Source organism: Thamnophis sirtalis, unplaced genomic scaffold, assembly GCF_051295495.1.
Source record: "Thamnophis sirtalis isolate CommonGarterSnake01/CBP01778 unplaced genomic scaffold, rThaSir2_p1.2 scaffold_8, whole genome shotgun sequence".
Taxonomy (NCBI): Eukaryota; Metazoa; Chordata; class Lepidosauria; order Squamata; family Natricidae; genus Thamnophis; species Thamnophis sirtalis.
In genome coordinates this window covers 22,296,763-22,314,125 of record NW_028261388.1, presented here as the reverse complement: position 1 = coordinate 22,314,125, position 17,363 = coordinate 22,296,763, and the positions used below count along the sequence as shown (strand labels likewise).

Below are 17,363 nucleotides of genomic sequence, written 5' to 3'. Positions count from 1 at the left end.
AGACTCAGTGCCACGCAATGGGGGGAGCTCCCATGCTCACCTCAGCTTCTACCCACTTAGCAGTTTGAAAGCATGCAAATGCAAGTAGATAAATAGCAATAGGATGTAGACTTATATACCGCTTCACAGTTCTTCCCAGCCCTCTCTACGTGGTTTACAGAGTCAGCATAGTTGCCCCCAACAATCTGGGTCCTCATTTTACCCAACTTGGAAGGCTGGGAGGCTGAGTCAACCTTGAGCCTGGTAGGATTTGAACTGCCAAATTGCAGGCAGCTGGCAGTCAGCAGAAGTAGCTTGCAGTACTGCCCTCTAACCACAGAGACTCTTGTAGGTATTACTTCGGTGGGAAGGTAAAAACGCTTCATGATATCATGCTGGCCACATGACCACAGAAATGTCTTCGGACAGCGCTGGCTCAATGGCTTTGGGAACAGAGATGAGCATTGCCCCCTATAGTCACAACGACTAGACTAGGGGAGTAAAAAGCCACAGGAAACCCTTTACCCTTTCCTCCTAGGACTAGGCATAGGAAAACACTCTTCAAATATTTACAGCCAAGAATTACCTTTTGACTGATCATCTACCATTGGAAGAGATGTTTTGCTAAAGTTGACCTTTAAAAGTAAAGACGATTTACTTACTTTTCAAGCTGACCTTAAAGGAAGGTCCGTATCTTTAGAGTAAATGCACTCAACAATACACATCTTTCTGCTGTGGGCTTCATTCTTTTTAAAAAAACAAAAAAAATCACTACAGCCAATACAGCTCCTATTGACCTAGCGGAAGGCTCAAGAAATTAATTACTTTTCAATTCTGTGCCAAAGAATGCTTTAGCTAAAATGGATGTTTTTTTTAAATGAAATGAAATAAAATGAAATGTGATAATACAACAGATACTTTGTTTGTTCTAGTTTGTTGCCCGTCACTCCTTTCAGCTGTTCAAATATTATTCTTGTCTGAGAGGCATGGATCTGCTTCAGTGTAAGCAGGACCTTCAAAAGAGCTGGCAGATTAGATATGGTAAATGAGTGTGATCAGCAGTGGTCATTTAATAAATAAAACATACATGGATTTCCTGACAGATCTTTGAAGGCTGGGGTGCCTTACTTGTGACCTGGATGCACTTCACCTTGGAAGGGGTTGCATTCTGAAGATGGGTAGCAGAGAGACAAAGAAATAGGCAAGGTCACACAAAAGCTAAATCCAATTTGAATTAATTGGAATGGAATTTCAGGAAATAGAGGAAATGCAGTCCCGATATGTTCTTCAGGGAAATGCAGTCCTGATGTATTTGTTTTGTTAGCAGAATAGTTATGTTTCAGTAGCAATTTGTGGGATTATATGCCGCCTAATAATATGCTGTCTGCAGACTCCAGGATTTCTCTCATCCCTGAAACGTCACCTATGGATATCTTCGCCCAATTATGTTGAACTAGTTTGAAAATATGTCCAGTTTCTTGGGAGATTCAGCAAGCTTGTCAGGTATGGGGTGACTTTGGGGAAGAAGCACTGAAGCTTGCTTGAACCTGTCATTCACCTAAGAGACTATTGTCTACAAACAAAAAGGGCTGACTCCCACAAGAAATGGCTTGAGAATTAAGTCAATCACATTATGTCTTAGTAGATGCCAATCTTTACAAAATAGAGGCAGATATGAAATAGCAAAAATCATATACGATTTAGTGTTCGTGTGTGTCTTTGTGTGTCTGTGTGAGCACATGTATATGAACATGTAAATGTATATGTTCAGAACCATGATAGTTTGAAGAAAGAAGCAAAGGGTGAAGTTGGGAGGATTTGCCCAACCATGTCTGTCTCACCTATGCTTAGTATAGGAGTAGCATATATTTATGAGATACCACTTCCTGCTCAGAAAAAGCATTTGCATTATATGGTTATCGTGATCAATTTAACCATGGTTGATTCAATTCATTTTTCTTAATTCAAACAACATAAGGTAAAGGTAAAGGTTCCCCTTGCACATATGTGCTAGTCATTCCCGACTCTAGGGGGCGGTGCTCATCTCCGCTTCAAAGCCGAAGACCCAGCGCTGTCCAAAGACATCTCCGTGGTCATGTGGCCAGCATGACTAAATGCTGAATGTGCACGGAATGCTGTTACCTTCCCACCAAAGATGGTTCCTATTTTTCTACTTGCATTTTTTACATGCTTTCAAACTACTAGGTTGGCAGAAGCTGGGACAAGTAACGAGAGCTCACTCTGTTACGCGGTGCTAGGGACTCAAACCACTGAACTGCTGACCTTCTGATCAACAAGCTCGGGGTCTTAGCCACTGCGTTCCCTACAAACAATGTACTCAAATCTTAAAATAGCCACATGGAATGGGTTTGCACATTATGGTAGGATAAAATGTGGTCCCCTTGTTTGGGGTTTTGTGTAAATATAGTTACTAAATAAGTAACTAATGTCATATAAAATATGTTAATACAGGAGTCAGCAAACTGTGGCTCTGGAGCCACATGTGGCTCTTTCCTCCCTCTGTTGCGGCTCCGTCACTGGTCAGCGCCACAATTTTGAGAGGAGCTTCCAGTGGGTGGGGGAAGAGAAGCACAGTGCACCAGGATAAGACTCTATGGCAAGGGGAGAGTTTTCCAATTGTCTCCACAATTGGTAGGGCTTTTGGTTATGGCAGGTAGATGAAAAAGTACACCACGCTAGGAGGAGACTCTATGGTGGGGAAACTGAACTTCTGGTCAGCTCCAGAATTTTTGTATTTTGTATTTGTATTTAAGTTTATTTATATGCCGCCCTTTTCCCTGGGGGGACTCAGGGCGGCTTACAACTTAAAAGGGGGGGGTGGAAACAAACTTTTAACATATAGAACAATACATCATTAAAACACAACATTCATACCATTCGGGCGGGTTGCAATCTTTAGCCCCAGGCCTGATGGGATAGCCAGTTTTTAAGGGCTGTGCGGAAGGTCTGGAGGGTGGTGAGGGTACGAATCTCCACAGGGAGATCGTTCCATAGGGTCGGAGCTGCCACCGAGAAGGCTCTCCTTTTTGAACAGGGGGCTTCCGGTTAGGATCTTTGTGGCTCCCGATGTTTTCTTTTCTGTGGGAAACGGGTCCAAATGGCTCTTTGAGTGTTTAAGTTTGCCTACCACTGTGTTAATAACAAAGAGCATTAGCAAATATTGAGGATTGCAGATAGTCCTTGACTTAGGACCACAACTGAGCGCAAAAATTTCTTTTGCTAAGTGAGACAACTGTTAGGTGAATTTACCCTACTTTATGACCTAACTTTCAGTTACAGTTGTTAAATGAATCACTGAAGTTCTTGAGTTAGTAACGCTGTTGTTAAGTGAATCTGGCTTCCTCCATTGACTTTGTTTGTCAAAAGGTCATAAAAAGGTGATCATATGATTCTGGGACACTGCAATTGTCACAAATATGTGTCAGTTGCCAGGCATCTGAATTTTGATCACGTGATCAATTTTGATCACATGATCACGTTGTGCCTAAGACAGGACTAGAACTCACATTTTTCAGCTTTCTAGCTTGAAGCCTTAACCATGACTCCAAACTGGATTTCCATATTTAGATTTAACTTTTATTCATTTCTTTTGAGGATAATGTTGAGTGGCTGGTGGAGATAGAAGATATTTTTTATTACCAGGACGTATTTTAGAAATAGAGCTGTGCAGAGATAGGGATGTTAAGGGCAAAACATGGAGCACAATTTATATTTAATTAATCAGATCATTTGTATCCTGCCAGCGTGACTCTTGGCACAATGCATGTGTAGCTAGCACCTGTTGGGAATATCTAAAATCAGACTCCTCTTTTTCAAACTGCAGAGGGGAGCTGCATGATCCCAGGAAAAGATGCAGCTGCTTTAATAGCTTGTTCAGAGCCACTAAATAAATTCAGCCAATATGAAGGAGTCCTCTGATATGGGCTGCCTGGATAGACTTTTGATGCATTTTCCTACATTTTCTGCCCTTGAAAGTGATGTAGACATCACTTTGGTGGGATCTACACCGAATCACTAAGAACAAATCACATTAATTCAGTGAGTTTCATTGCCAAATGGGACTACAGGGTCATACCCTCAAACAAAGGAACAAAAACCCTAGATCAGTGGTTCTCAACCTTCCCAATGCCGGCCGCGACCCTTTAATACAGTTCCTCATGTTGTGGTGACCCCCAACCATCAAATTGGTGTCTTGGTTCCTAAGACCATCGAAAATATGTGTTTTCCGATGGTCTTAGGCGACCCCTGTGAAAGGGTCGTTCGACCCCCAACCCACAGAACCACTGCCCTAGATGGAGATTTCAGCACAGCCAGTTAGGAAAGACGACAGATGGTGTGTCATTCATTCTTTCCCTTGGATTCCGTAACAACTGTTTCACTATTGTATGTCTGCTTCAGTGGGTCCAGACAGAGAGGACCTTATGGCAGACATCCAAGTTACGCTCAACAAATTGTGGAAGCGGGCCTCAAATGCAATAGGAAAAGCCCACAATTTGCAGTTGTTGAACTTAATGCAAACTTCTCCCTAAGTTGTCTCAATTTACTCAACATTACTTCCCAACAGAACTGCGGACTGAAGTATAAAGAAGGAGAGAAATCCCCTATTCTCTCTTGATTGACTGAAATGCATAATAAAGCAGAGAAAACTTTAGCAAAGATGTTCCTGCTGAGCTAGAGCTGTTTTTGTCCCGAAAGCTAAAGAAATGTCTGATTCTCTCTCTCTCCCCCCCACATCCCTAATTTTTACTTCCAGGATATTGAAGAGCCACTTACAGAAATGCCATCCTCGGTGTCCTTAAATCACTTGAACAAGTAGGATAAGGGACGCCATTCAGTGGCATCAAAAAGGGCTGCCAATGCTTTGCTATTTACCTCCCAGCATCAAAACGCGTGGGGCCAGGCCACTCTTGAAGTTATTATCTACTGCTTTTCCAAAGTCTAAATAAAGAATAAATTCATCCTGCATTATTCATCAGTCATTCTTTCATAGGAACATTAGGAAGGAAAGATGCTCCAGGGCAAATATACACCAATCCATCTATCTACAACGTCCCCTCATCCTTTCCCTTTCCTCGGAGTCTTTTTCTTACCGCCTTGCCCGCCACCAAGCCTGAACCCAACACGCGCGATCCCGTCCGCTCTTTCTCCCGTCCATAAAAACGAACCCGCGGGCCGCGTCTTTCCGCTAATCGGGGCTGTCGCCGCGCCGCCGGCGATCGATGGGAGGGCGGTCTCTCCCGCTGGCGGCGGCGGCAGGACGGGAGGAAGCCCCGCCTTTTTCTTTGCCACGACTTTGATTGTTGTTGTTTTGCTTCGGCGGGAGAGCGCAGCCGGCTCGGTGCGTTTCTTCTCCTCCTCCGGCGCGAGTCAAAGCGAGCGGGCGGGCGGGCGTCGCGTTCCTTCGGCGGGCGCCGTTTGGGATGGTGTGCGCTTGCAAGGCGGAGGGCTTTTGGGGAGCGAGCGGAGGCAGCGCCGGGAACAACGGGGAGGCGGCGATGATGCTGGGACCCACCTTCCCTCGGGGCTAGTTTACGAAGGAGGGTGGTCGCCAGCGGACCCGCTGAGGCTCCCCGGGCGGCCAATTGGAGGGATGCCTGGCGGGATTTTTGCGCCTTTTGCAGGCTTCGGGGCCCTCGTCCCTCCCTCTTGCTCCTCTCTTGCTTTGCCTTCTTTCCCCGTTGTAACTAATTGTCTCTTCCCTCCTCTCTGTTGCTTTCTGTCTTGCTTGGCTGCTCCTGGCAGGTCCTATTTGCTCTAACCCGGGCTACAAGAAGGCGGATGATGAGATGTCCGGGGCCACGTCCTCTGCAGACCAGGGAGAGGCGGCAGCTCGCACCATTTACTTGAATGAACCTCAGCAGAGCAAGTTCCGCGACAACTGGGTCAGGTAAGAAGAGCCTTGGTCCAAACAGCAGAGGCGGGGATGGAGGGGAAGCTGGGTGGAAGTCCAGAGTGAGCCCAAAGTAACCGCGGGGCCAGTTGAATGAACTTGACCAAGACTTCCAAATACCCACATGGAAAAGTTAGGCTAACTTTGGCTTAGCTGCAGGGATAGAGAGGTGGAAGGACAAGTCCTCCGGACAGAGTCGAAAATGGATTTGTTCATGAGTCTGGACTGGGCAGCCTTGTTTCATCTCTGCCTAGAATTCCCCCCCCCTCCGCTTTTTGCTACCTTTCATATGATAAGGTGTAAAATTGCAACAGAAGTGAGCATAATGTACCCTCATGCATTGTGCAAACCCTGCTTGGGTGAAGTTGGTGCGTCCCTTTAATTCTGGAAAGTTGGGCTTAGAGACTAAACTATGGCTAAACAAATTCTGGAAACACAAACTTAAGGCACTAGGTTTAGTGAATCCCACTCTTCTAGATTTCAAAGGACAGACAGGAGCTCTATAAGGTCTTCTAGAGCAGTGTTTTTCAACCTTTTTTGTGCAAAGGCACACTTTTTTCATGAAAAAAATCATGAGGCACACCACCATTAGAAAATGTTAAAAAAAATTAACTCTGTGCCTATATTGACTATATATAAAGTAATTCTCTCATGGCACACCTTACACTATGTCACGGCACACTAGTGTGCCGTGGCACAGTGGTTGAAAAACACTGTTCTAGAGCAACCTTGGCAACTTTAAGCCTGGTAGACTTCAACTCCCAGAATTCCCCAGCCAGCTTTGTTGCCAGCTTTGCAGCAAACTTTGCAGCCAGCTTTGCTCACTGGGGAATTCTGGGAGTTGAAATCCACCAGGCTTAAAGTTGCCAAGGTTGGAGACCCCTGCTCTAGAGAGTATATTCAGTTATCTTTAAAAAAAAACAGGGAGTGATTTAAGTTTGTGCCTTGGTCAAACAAGAGATGTTGAAGCTTGTGGTGTCAGTACCAGAATGATTTGTTATTTTAATTATTCAGTAGCTGTTAGCAAGAATGATGTCTAAGTTTCTCTGAGCGATGAAATAATCATATAAGGAAGTAGGTATGAAGCAGTAGGAAACTAGGATCTCCTGATCAGACTAAGAAAAAGGGTGAAAGTCAAAGGCAAGTGATGGCTAATAGATTGTTATTTACCAATAGAAGAAAATATTTTTAGCTTAAGGTTGATTTGTGGGTTCCTTGGTGCTCTCTGAGATTGGTAGTTTTCTTTAAGATGTTTTATTGCTAAACTTGGTAACATCATTACTAAGGCACAATAGTGAGAGATCAGTTACTCCTGATTGTACAATTACTCGGGATGAGGAGATAATCTAATAACTGACAGCATTGTTGGGAATCAGGCTAAATATGGATATGTGTAAAAGAAGCTGCAAATTCACCATAGCTTATTTGCTCTCTAAATGGGTAAAAGATTAAATCATGCATATTAATTCAATATACATAAGGCACCATGTTTTTACAAAGAGGGAATGACAGTTTTTGTCAATTCTTGTCTACAGTATTGTGTGTTTGACAGGTGGTTGCTAGGTTATATGCTATGCTTAACCATGGCCTGTTTTAATAAATTCATTGAATAAGCCATGCTTAGTATGGTTTATACCAAGCCAAAACCAAATAAGCAAAACACCTTAACAATGCATTTTGTGAACTCAGCCAGTGACTCTCCCAATTCTTTCCATTTCCTGAAACCTGACCCTTTTATTCTGACATGACGAAGGATTGAATTTGTGTGAGATGTGTATTTAGGCAAATATCGATGAATATGTTTTAATATACCACTGATGTGGAAAGTCAAACAGAAACCTGAAATACTGCTTTATAGGGCACTGGTTCAGATATATGACTTTTAAATTTTCCTATAATGTGTGAACCCAACAATAATGGCTTATTGTTGGTCTTTATTAAAATCGTAGTTCGGTAATGATACATCGAGATACTAATTAGCAGCAGTTCTCCAGAGTTTCAAATCAACATATCCAACTTCATGTCCAAATCTGCCTCTTTCTAACCAATTTCGTTGTATTTATTTTGTACAATGACAATAAAAGGCTAGACTACCTATACTTTGCTATTAAAGGAGAGAATCCCAGACTGTTGTTAGTGCATATGTTGTTCAAGTGAAGCCAGTTGTGGTGAATGGAGCTTTGAAAGGATTAGAACTGGAACCATTACTCTTTCCTTCTTTATTACTGTTTTAGTACTACATATTTAATTAATAATTCTGTATGTGAGAGACAAAAGGATAAATTGTACTTTGGATAGCAAATGTTAAAAATCCTGTCAAAACAGTGTCAGTTGAAAGGATTATGTTAGGAATATAATTCTAATGGTTGGGTTGGCAATATATAAATCATGTACCAATGCTATACCTGTTTCTTTAAATCATACTGTAAAATGTGATTGGTTGCTTTTTCCTCAATTGGCCATAAGAGGGAGCCAGAATGACTGTTAGCTCTCTGTTTCGTTAGATGCTGGGCTGATCTGATCTGAGTGCTGTGAGCTATTGTAAGTTTTGCAACTGCTAGCAAACTTTGAATACCAGACTGTTTATATGATACTGGACTATGTTATTTGGATTATCCCTTAACTGAACGACATTGATGACTGACTGTCTTATCCGTGTATGACTTGGACTATTTGATGGACTCTGATACCTCTATTTCCATGAAAGTAAAAGCCTATTTGAACTGCAGTGTCTCTGTATGCTGGTTTGTGTGTTCTCCAACACAACTCTCACAACGCTTCTCTGAATGTACTCGCTCTCCCAACGGGGAGCTTACATAATAGATTACATTATTAAATTTTTGACAAGGTTTTGGTCAAGAAGGTTATTGTGTTTTGTCAGGACTGTAGCATCCATTTAAACAGACAAACAGTGATAAAGTGGCTGAAATAATTTATTCAGTTCTGTAAGGCATCTTTAATGCAGGATGATTGCTCTTTGGCATCGGTTGGAAGAATCTTAAGTAACGGAGAGCACATTAAAATAATAGGGTGATGTGAATATCTCAAGCAGTACAGACTAGAAAATGATAAGAAAAATATACTAGAAAATATTGCAACAGGAATTTTGTCTATTCCCTACCTTTCACCTTTCCTTGAATGTCCCATTCTCCCTCCCCATTCAAACATTCTGTGGATACAGAAGATCTACTTTTGATCAATGGATTAAGTTTTGTTGAATGAGATTCCCTAGTCAAACTCTGGGCTTTCTTTTCTCAAGACTCACCAAAATGCTCGCTTTTCACATGCCCATTTCTTTCCATCTAAAAATACAGTCTCTGGGAACATTTGCTCTCTGCCCTTGTCATGTATTTCCTTGAAACATATTGCTTTGTTCTTCAGCAGAAATGATCCCAAAGTGTTTGCTAGAATAATAAAAAGGAGAGGCTCTTTGCCTAACAAATATAACTCTGAAGAAGACAAAAGACCAGCAGTAGCTGGCACTCGGAAGAGAAGTAGAGCTGGGCCTTTCAGAATTTTTCTCAAGCACTTTGAGAGCATCAGGTTGGGAAGGCTGCTATAGAGTTATCTGGATGTCAGCATTACTAGATTAAAAGGGACCTGCTTTCAAATAAAGATATGAATAGAATTGCTGTGTTGGCCATTCCTTTCCATCCAGTTGCAAGTTCTGCAAAAGGCTGCTGCTTCCATCACAATGTGTGAGATACCTTTCATTCTGCCACAGATAGTTGAACCATGAGGAAAACCCCTCAAATTTGACAAACCCAAATTCACTTTTTAAACTTTTATCCTATGACCCGTGACTCCACCAGAACTTCAGTCCTATGCATCAGTTGAATTAAAACTGATCTCTAAGGAAATCTATACAAGATTGCACTGTCCTTGCATTCATTTATTCTGAAAAAATATAGACTACGCTTCAGAGGTTGGAAAAAGTTCAGGAGTTGCCTAATTGTTCTTTGTTGCAATCAATAGAAATGTAAATTGAGAGCTCCAATACACAGTAGCCTGCTAAGACCTGGAAAATGCCTTTCTGAGTCCACTCTATTATGAATGTCAATTGTGCTTTAGGGCCAATTGTTCTCTCTCTCAGTTTACTATACCTTGCAAGGTGATTATTATGGGAAAAATAATAATAACTTGAGCTTCTGGAATTTCTGAGATAAAAATCTAATGTTCTCAACCTTCCCAATGCTGCGACCCTTTGGTACAGTTCCTCATGTTGTGGTGACCCCCAACTATAAAATTTGTGTCTTGGTTCCTAAGACCATCAAAATATGTGTTTTCCGATGGTCTTAGAAACCTGTGAAAGGGTCGTTCAACCCCCAAAGGGGTGCCGACCCATAGGTTGAGAACCACTGATCTAATGCATCAATACATTGCTTATTTTCGGGTAGATTATCCACTGGGTAAGTAGCATTCTAACCAGTGATGGGATTCATTTAGGATTAGGATTTATTTCATTTATATGCTGCCCTTTTCCCCGAAGGGGACTCAGTGTGGCTCACAACTCAGTCGGGGAAAGGAAGTACAAACAGGGGATAAAAAGACAAACAACAATATACAATTTAAAAACACACAACAATCATACCATTCGAGAAGGGGGGGGCAGAAGCTCTTTAGCCCCAGGCCTGCCGGAATAGCCAGGTTTTAAGGGCTTTGCGGAAGGCCTGGAGGGTGGTGAGGGTTCAAATCTCCACGGGGAGTTCGTTCCAGAGGGTCGGAGCAGCCACAGAGAAGGATCTCCTCCGGGTAGTCGCCAGTCGGCATTGGCCGGCGGATGGAATTCGGAGGAGGCCTAATCTGTGGGATCTGATCGGTCTATTGGAGGTGATTGGCAGCAGGCCAATTGGTTTAACAACTGATTTGCTGAGCACGTGCACAAAGCGTGTGCAGCGAATTTGAAAACTTACCTTCTACTGCAGCCCCAGTGCAAAACAGCGGAGAAGTGGCAATCCGCTCTGTGGCGCCTATCAGTTGGGCTTCAGAAAAGGGAATTAAGTGAGTATAGCGAAGGTGCAGGCGGACGAGTCTAGCTGAAAATCAGAGCAAACTGGTTCGCTCCCAGCTGATCGTCTGAGCTACCAGTTCACCTGAACCGGTCCAAACTGGTAGAATCCCACCTCTGATTCTAACCCAACTTCTCTGTGCATTTTAGATTAATTTTTTCTTAGGTTTTTACAAATACATCAGCCTCTTTTACTGTTACATTTTTCTTGGAATTTGCTGAGGTTCAGTTTTTCTCTTATCTATTTATGTTCCTCAGTTTTTGAATACTAAAGGGCTGCTTGTGGAGTTAGATATATCATAACATAGCAGCATTTGGTGCTGTCGAAATGCATTGCAGGATGCCTGTTTGGGAAATACATTTTGATTTTTATAGCTTCGGCAAGCTGTGAGGTCTCTTTAGGTGTATAAAGAGCGGCAAAGTACCGTATAACTTTTACGAAGCAAAGTCTGTTCACTGATTTGACCCTAAATGACCAGACTTCAAGCCCAGCATGCTGGCCCCTAGTTTGATTAGAATAAATTAACTGCATTTAAAAAGTGGCATGGTGGTTTAGGTAAATGAAGGGTATTTTTTTTTCTTACATTCATGCTTCAGAAACCTTGTCTAGCTTAAATGAGATGGAGGAAGAGGTGATGAAGATGGTATCAGAAAACTATGAAGTCCAAGGTTCTGGAGTATATTCATGATAACAATTGATACTAAGTTATCCACTTTCTAAGTTATCCATCTTGCTCAGTGTTATGTCCTCACTCCTTCCCTTTATTTTTGTGTGAACTAGAGAGGGTCTTGTCTGATGCTATTATTCATGTTACTTTTTTGGCCTGGACTCAGATCCCTTTTATTTGATCATTGCCTTGGTAGTGGCTCTTCCTCTTGTCCTTCAAGTGCATTGCCTATGCCCTGTAAAATCTGCTAAATAAGTGAAAACCACGAATCCAAAGGAATTGTCTTCTTTTATGAGTCGGTTTAGGAGTCATTGCCAAACCTCTTAGTTTCTGAAGAATTATCATGCCTTGCTAGGATTCCATTTCAACTTCTTTCAACCCATACATTTCTTTCTGCCCCCATATAGCAATAACAGTAGCGCTTCGATTTATATACTGCCCCATAGTGCTTTACAGCGCTCTCTGGGCGGTTTGCGGTGTCAGCATATTTTCCCCAACAATCTGGGTCCTCATTTTATAGAGGGAAGGTTGAGTCAACCTTGAGCCCCATCAAGACTGAATGCCAGATTATGGGCAGAGTTAGTCTGCAATACTGCATTCCAACCACTGTGCCACCTGGGATACAAAGGAAGTCCATTATATCTTCTTCCCAGGGATATATTAGAAGGTAACATAAGGATCCTGAACAAATGAAAGTCTCACCTGGCAGTTTTACGTAGTTGGTAAACATGAGGAAAAGAACAAATCTCTGTGACATAGTTCCTCATTTCCCATTATGACTGACATGACTTGCTCTCTTGGATAGGAGTGGAACAATTGTAATACAATGCCTTCCACTCCCAAATTTTGCAGGCAGTATAAAGATGTGATACCACAGTCAATAGTATTGAATTCTGTTGGGAGATCCAGTAGGACTCCAATAAAATTCCAGTAACCAAAGTCTTTATGGAAGTCATTCACAATTGATAATGAAATCTCATTCTGAAACCAACTAAAGGTGGTGTAGATAATCTACTTCATCCAAGATTCTTTGCAGCCTCATCTCTCCAGAACTATTTCAAGAAGGTAAAATCAGAGACAGAGCTGAAGTTATCTAACATGGTTTCTTTAGGAGGGAAGGTATCACCATCCCCTTCAAAAAAAAAAAAAAGAGGTATAGCCCTCAAAGAGCATTTGTTGCCTCTTAAATCCAGATGCATATATTCTTTGTCAGTGATGGTTAACCTTTTTCGCCTCGTGTGTCAAAAGCATGCACACATGCTATCTGGTTTGCATGTAGGGTGGTTTTTTTGCCCTCCAGAGGCTTTCCAGAGGGTGAAAAACAGCCCAATGTGCAAACCGGAAGTCCATTCCCAAACTTCCGGTTCGTGCGTTGGGCGGGTTTTCGCCCTCCGGAGGCTTCAGGGAAAATCAAGGCCGAAAATCAGCTGGCCAGTGCACGCATGCATGCTGGAGCTGACAGGGAAACACCTCAGAAATGGCTCCGTGTGCCACCTGTGACATATGTGCCATAGGTTTGCCATCATGGTTCTATGTCATTGCTTGAACAAGCCAGGTGAGATAGGTACCAACATCACAAGTGCTAATGTTCATGCTACTAAAAATCCTGTTGCCACCTTTGGTGTCCAGAAGATCCGAGGAATCCCAATAATTTGATAAAGCGTTGCTTCATTTACTCAACCTAATCCTGCCAATGTGGCATTTAAATCAGAGGGAAAACACATGATGTTTTCTTGCTCACTTATTATGAACATCTCTTTTAAATATTTCACAGTACTCTAAATGGATATCTACACTACCTGTTCTTTCCCAGTAGTTTCTCTGGAGAACGTTTAACTGATATGATGAGAATCAGTGGTGGGATTCAAAAAATTTTATTACCGGTTCTGTGGGCATCGCTTGGTGGGCATGCCATGGCTTGGGGTGTGTGGCTTGGTGGGCATGGCAGGGGAAGGATACTGTAAAATCTCTATTTCCTTCTGATTGGCTGGGACTCGGGAGGCAGAGAATAGATGGGAGAGGGGTCAGTTAGAGGTGGTATTTACCGGTTCTCCGAACTACTCAAAATTTCTGCTACTGGTTCTCCAGAACTGGTCAGAACCTGCTGAATACCACTTCTGATCCCTGCGTGCATCATGTGTTGGGATTCAAATAGTTTAACAACCGGTTCTCTGCCCTAATGATTTCTTCCAACAACCAGTTCACCAAACTGCTCAGAAAGTTAACAACCGGTTCTCCCGAAGTGGTGCAAACTGGCTGAATACCACCAGTGATGAGAATGCAAAGTATTGATACCTCTATGTTCTCATTGCCATAATCCAAGTCCAAATCTGAGCTTTTAGTAATTCTTTACTATATATAACCACTTTTTGTCTTCCACCACTGTCACCCAAACTGTCATTTCTGTCACTTTATATCTGAGATCCAGGGTCTGATGGAGCTTACATGTGGAGACTCATATCCATGGTCTCAGTGGTGTGATTCACTTACCTTTGCTACCAATTCACAAATGTGAGCGCACTTGCAGGCCCAGAAAATTGCGCATTACATTGGGCGGAGCCTCCAGCAGCCACCGCTACCAGTAAGAAAACCACCTCTGCATTGTCTCAATCAACATACAGTATTTCACAAATGATTTGGGCATGGAACAGCCTGATGTATTGTTGGGGGGGGGGAATCTGCAATTAGCGGCTGAGAAATGAGCATGTGACATCTGAGATGGGCCATTTTTAATCGCTCCTCTTGTAGAGGTCAATGAACTGACCAATAAAAACAATCTAATCATGACAAGTGTTTGGCCACTATGTCCTCCATCTTAAATTCACGAGCTATTTGCTCTGGGGTTAAAAGTAGATCAAATGTATGACCACCTTTATGCTTTAAACCAGATATGTGCTTAAAAATAAGAGAACAAAAATAAAGGTTCATTTCTTAATTAAATCACATCAAAAAATGCCAGTTCAGTAACAATGTTTGAGATGCCTTAAGAGCATCCAGTGCACTGAAGGGGCCTTCAGGTTGTACATTCCTGAGGTAAAAACCAGCAAAAAGACTGGAAAGATAAGAGGTTATGGGACGGCATCCAAAGACCTGGCCCCCACCCTCAATTCTCTGAAAGTTTGTCTTAAAACTTAAAATAAAGTATTTTCATGAAAATAAACCGAACAGCTTGACATAAAGAAATGGCACTAATTTTGAAAAGCATCTTTCAGATTTTACAAGGTAAAAATGAAAGCTGTTTGCATTATGTATTAAAGAGATTTACTAGTCTCAGAGATCTTGTATTCAGATGTATCCTGGGAATGTCATGGCTAAAGGAATGCTAATTATGTTGCATCTGAAAATGAAAAAGAGGTATAATCTCTGTGTGTGAGCAGATGGAAGATACAGAGAAATGGATGAATATTGCATGCTAAGCTGTAAGTTTGAATTGGACCATTACTTTCATGCAGTAAATAGCAAAGCATTAAAAGATTGAGGTTAAATAACCTAATGGCACAATAATTAAAAAATATAAGTATTTCACCACTAATGGCTGTTTTGCAACACTTAGATGGCTTTATATTTTATACGAAACAAGACTTTATTTTAATATGTGGTACAGAATGCATGGTTGTCTGGTATGCACAATGTGTAGAGCCACAATTAAGCAAACCACATTATTGTTTAGTGCAGTCTGGAAACTTAATTCTGGGTAACTTGAACCCAATTATCATTTCTTATATAGTCAGCTTTACAAGGTCTTTTTGAGAATGTCATTGTCTTAAGACCACCCTGAGTTTATTAGTATATAATAAATAGCTTTGGTAATTCTATGAAATAAAGAGAAATAGTTCGTAATCAAAGCCCAGGTAAACAAATTAAAATATCTGCCAGCCATCTAGAATTTATTATAATTAATATCTACCATACACAATAATAAATAGTTTTATTTTTTATCGTGTTTCTCTTCCTTTCTTTTCTGTGCTAAAAAGATCCAAACATTCTGTTGCTTTGAGTTATTTAGTTGGTCATTTTAGAGCATTTGCTAGCTCTAAGTTACAGTAAGTCTTTAATACACAATTATTTATTTTGGCAGCATTATGTACTTTTATGTCTCAAAAAGATGCTGCTTCTTTAATGATCACAGTCTTTGAAATACCATATATATTGTAACTCTTAAAGATATCTCATGAAAGCCTTAGAAACAGAGGTGTACCTGGAAGTTCTAAAGGAGAATTACTGTTCTTACTTATGTGATCATTTTGAATCATTTTGAAGTATCCATAGGTTACTCTGCTAAGTAGTGATGAGTACATTTCAACTATTTTAGCAATTTGGCTTCAACCCTGAGTAGCACTCTGGACAGGCAAAAGAGGAAGTCAAATCAATTCACTCTTTTTCACCCTATTTTCCATTGGCGTCTGATTGGCCATAATGGAAACAAATAGTTGGAGAGGACCCCATATTTAGTGAGTCTTATTCATTAGGCTAACAATAAGTAGATAAATAAGTTCAGCAAGAAGCTTATGTTTCATTATCCTTCTAGCAAAATGATATATGGAACTTTTCTTTGATTTAGAAATTCTTTTTGAACTGTTGCTAACAACCCAGCTACATTATCATCCTCCCTTTACTATATATGTTTAATGATTTGAATATGTTTTCATTGCCTTTTAGGGATATGTTTATGTGTACTTCCTACCATCTGGAGAAATTCTCCTTATACGCAGGTTGTAAGCTCAGCTAAGATGCCAAACAACTTTATTTATCCTTCTGTATGGATATTTTCGGCGGTTCGAACCCCTAGCGCTGCATAATGGAGTGAGCTCTCGTTACTTGTCCCAGCTTCTGCCAACCTAGCAGTTCGAAAGCATGTAAAAATGCAAGTAGAAAAATAGGGACCACCTATGCTGGGAAAGTAACAGCTTTTCATGTGCCTTCGGTGTTTAGTCATGCCAGCCACATGATCACGGAGACATCTTCGGACAGTGATGGTTCATTGGCTTTGAAATGGAGATGAGATCCACCCCCTAGAGTCGGGAACAACTAGCACATATGTGTGAGGGATATTTTACCTTTATGGATATTTTCTTAACCTTATTTGTTATTTTGGGATTTCTGGATTTCCACGCAGAATGCTTTCACTATTGTTGAAGATAGTCATTTTTGACCATGGATGAGACAGGTCAATGGCAGCTGTGCTTACTCATTCCAACTCAAGTGGCTTTCCTTTGGTAGGTTGGAACTAGGAGTTTGCTTAGTGGAGAACATCACTTACTTGTAAATGTCAGCTTTGTTGGGGGAAGAAAACCCCTTTGCAACATCAATTCTCTCTCTTTAAACAGTTCACTGTTTCTGTGCTAGTGGAAAAGAATGTACAAGGGTGGGCAGGCGGGAGTCTTCTGAACTGAAACCACTGCTAGTACTTACATCTAGCTGCGCTACTTCAGTGCTCGTGCAAGCTGAACAAAACCACGTGCATCTGATAAGTCCAAAGTACTTTATTGGAAAGCAGGGCACCCCGTGATGTTACAAAACTAGTTTGCCTATGTGGCATGTGAAACAGGGATTAGTGGAACAAAGTGACTAATCTTATTATGCAGAAACGAAACAAATCCAGGAGTGTACTTTTTCTTCTGGGGAAAATTTGGCTTCAGTGGCTACTATTTCTGGCAGGTTTAACTTCAATGCACCTGGCTTTTTTAGGTTGGGCAAATCTTATTTAACAGTGAAAAAACTGGATTTGCATTTTATGTATTGTTTTTAATAATTGTAAATAGCATCAGAGGTGATTTCAGTTATTGGATCTAATGTT

At 41.4% G+C, this 17,363-nt stretch overlaps 1 protein-coding gene across 2 annotated transcripts in view; it reads left to right on the top strand.

Moving 5' to 3' along the window:
• The window catches only part of ATP8A2 (ATPase phospholipid transporting 8A2), a 379,008-nt gene that overhangs the window by 34,565 nt on the left and 327,080 nt on the right, over positions 1-17,363 (top strand). For both annotated transcript variants that reach the window (XM_087721235.1, XM_087721234.1), the window contains exon 2: positions 5,743-5,887. In XM_087721235.1, coding sequence (XP_087577361.1) covers positions 5,743-5,887 — 145 coding nt within the window. The remainder of the gene's footprint in view (positions 1-5,742; positions 5,888-17,363) is intronic.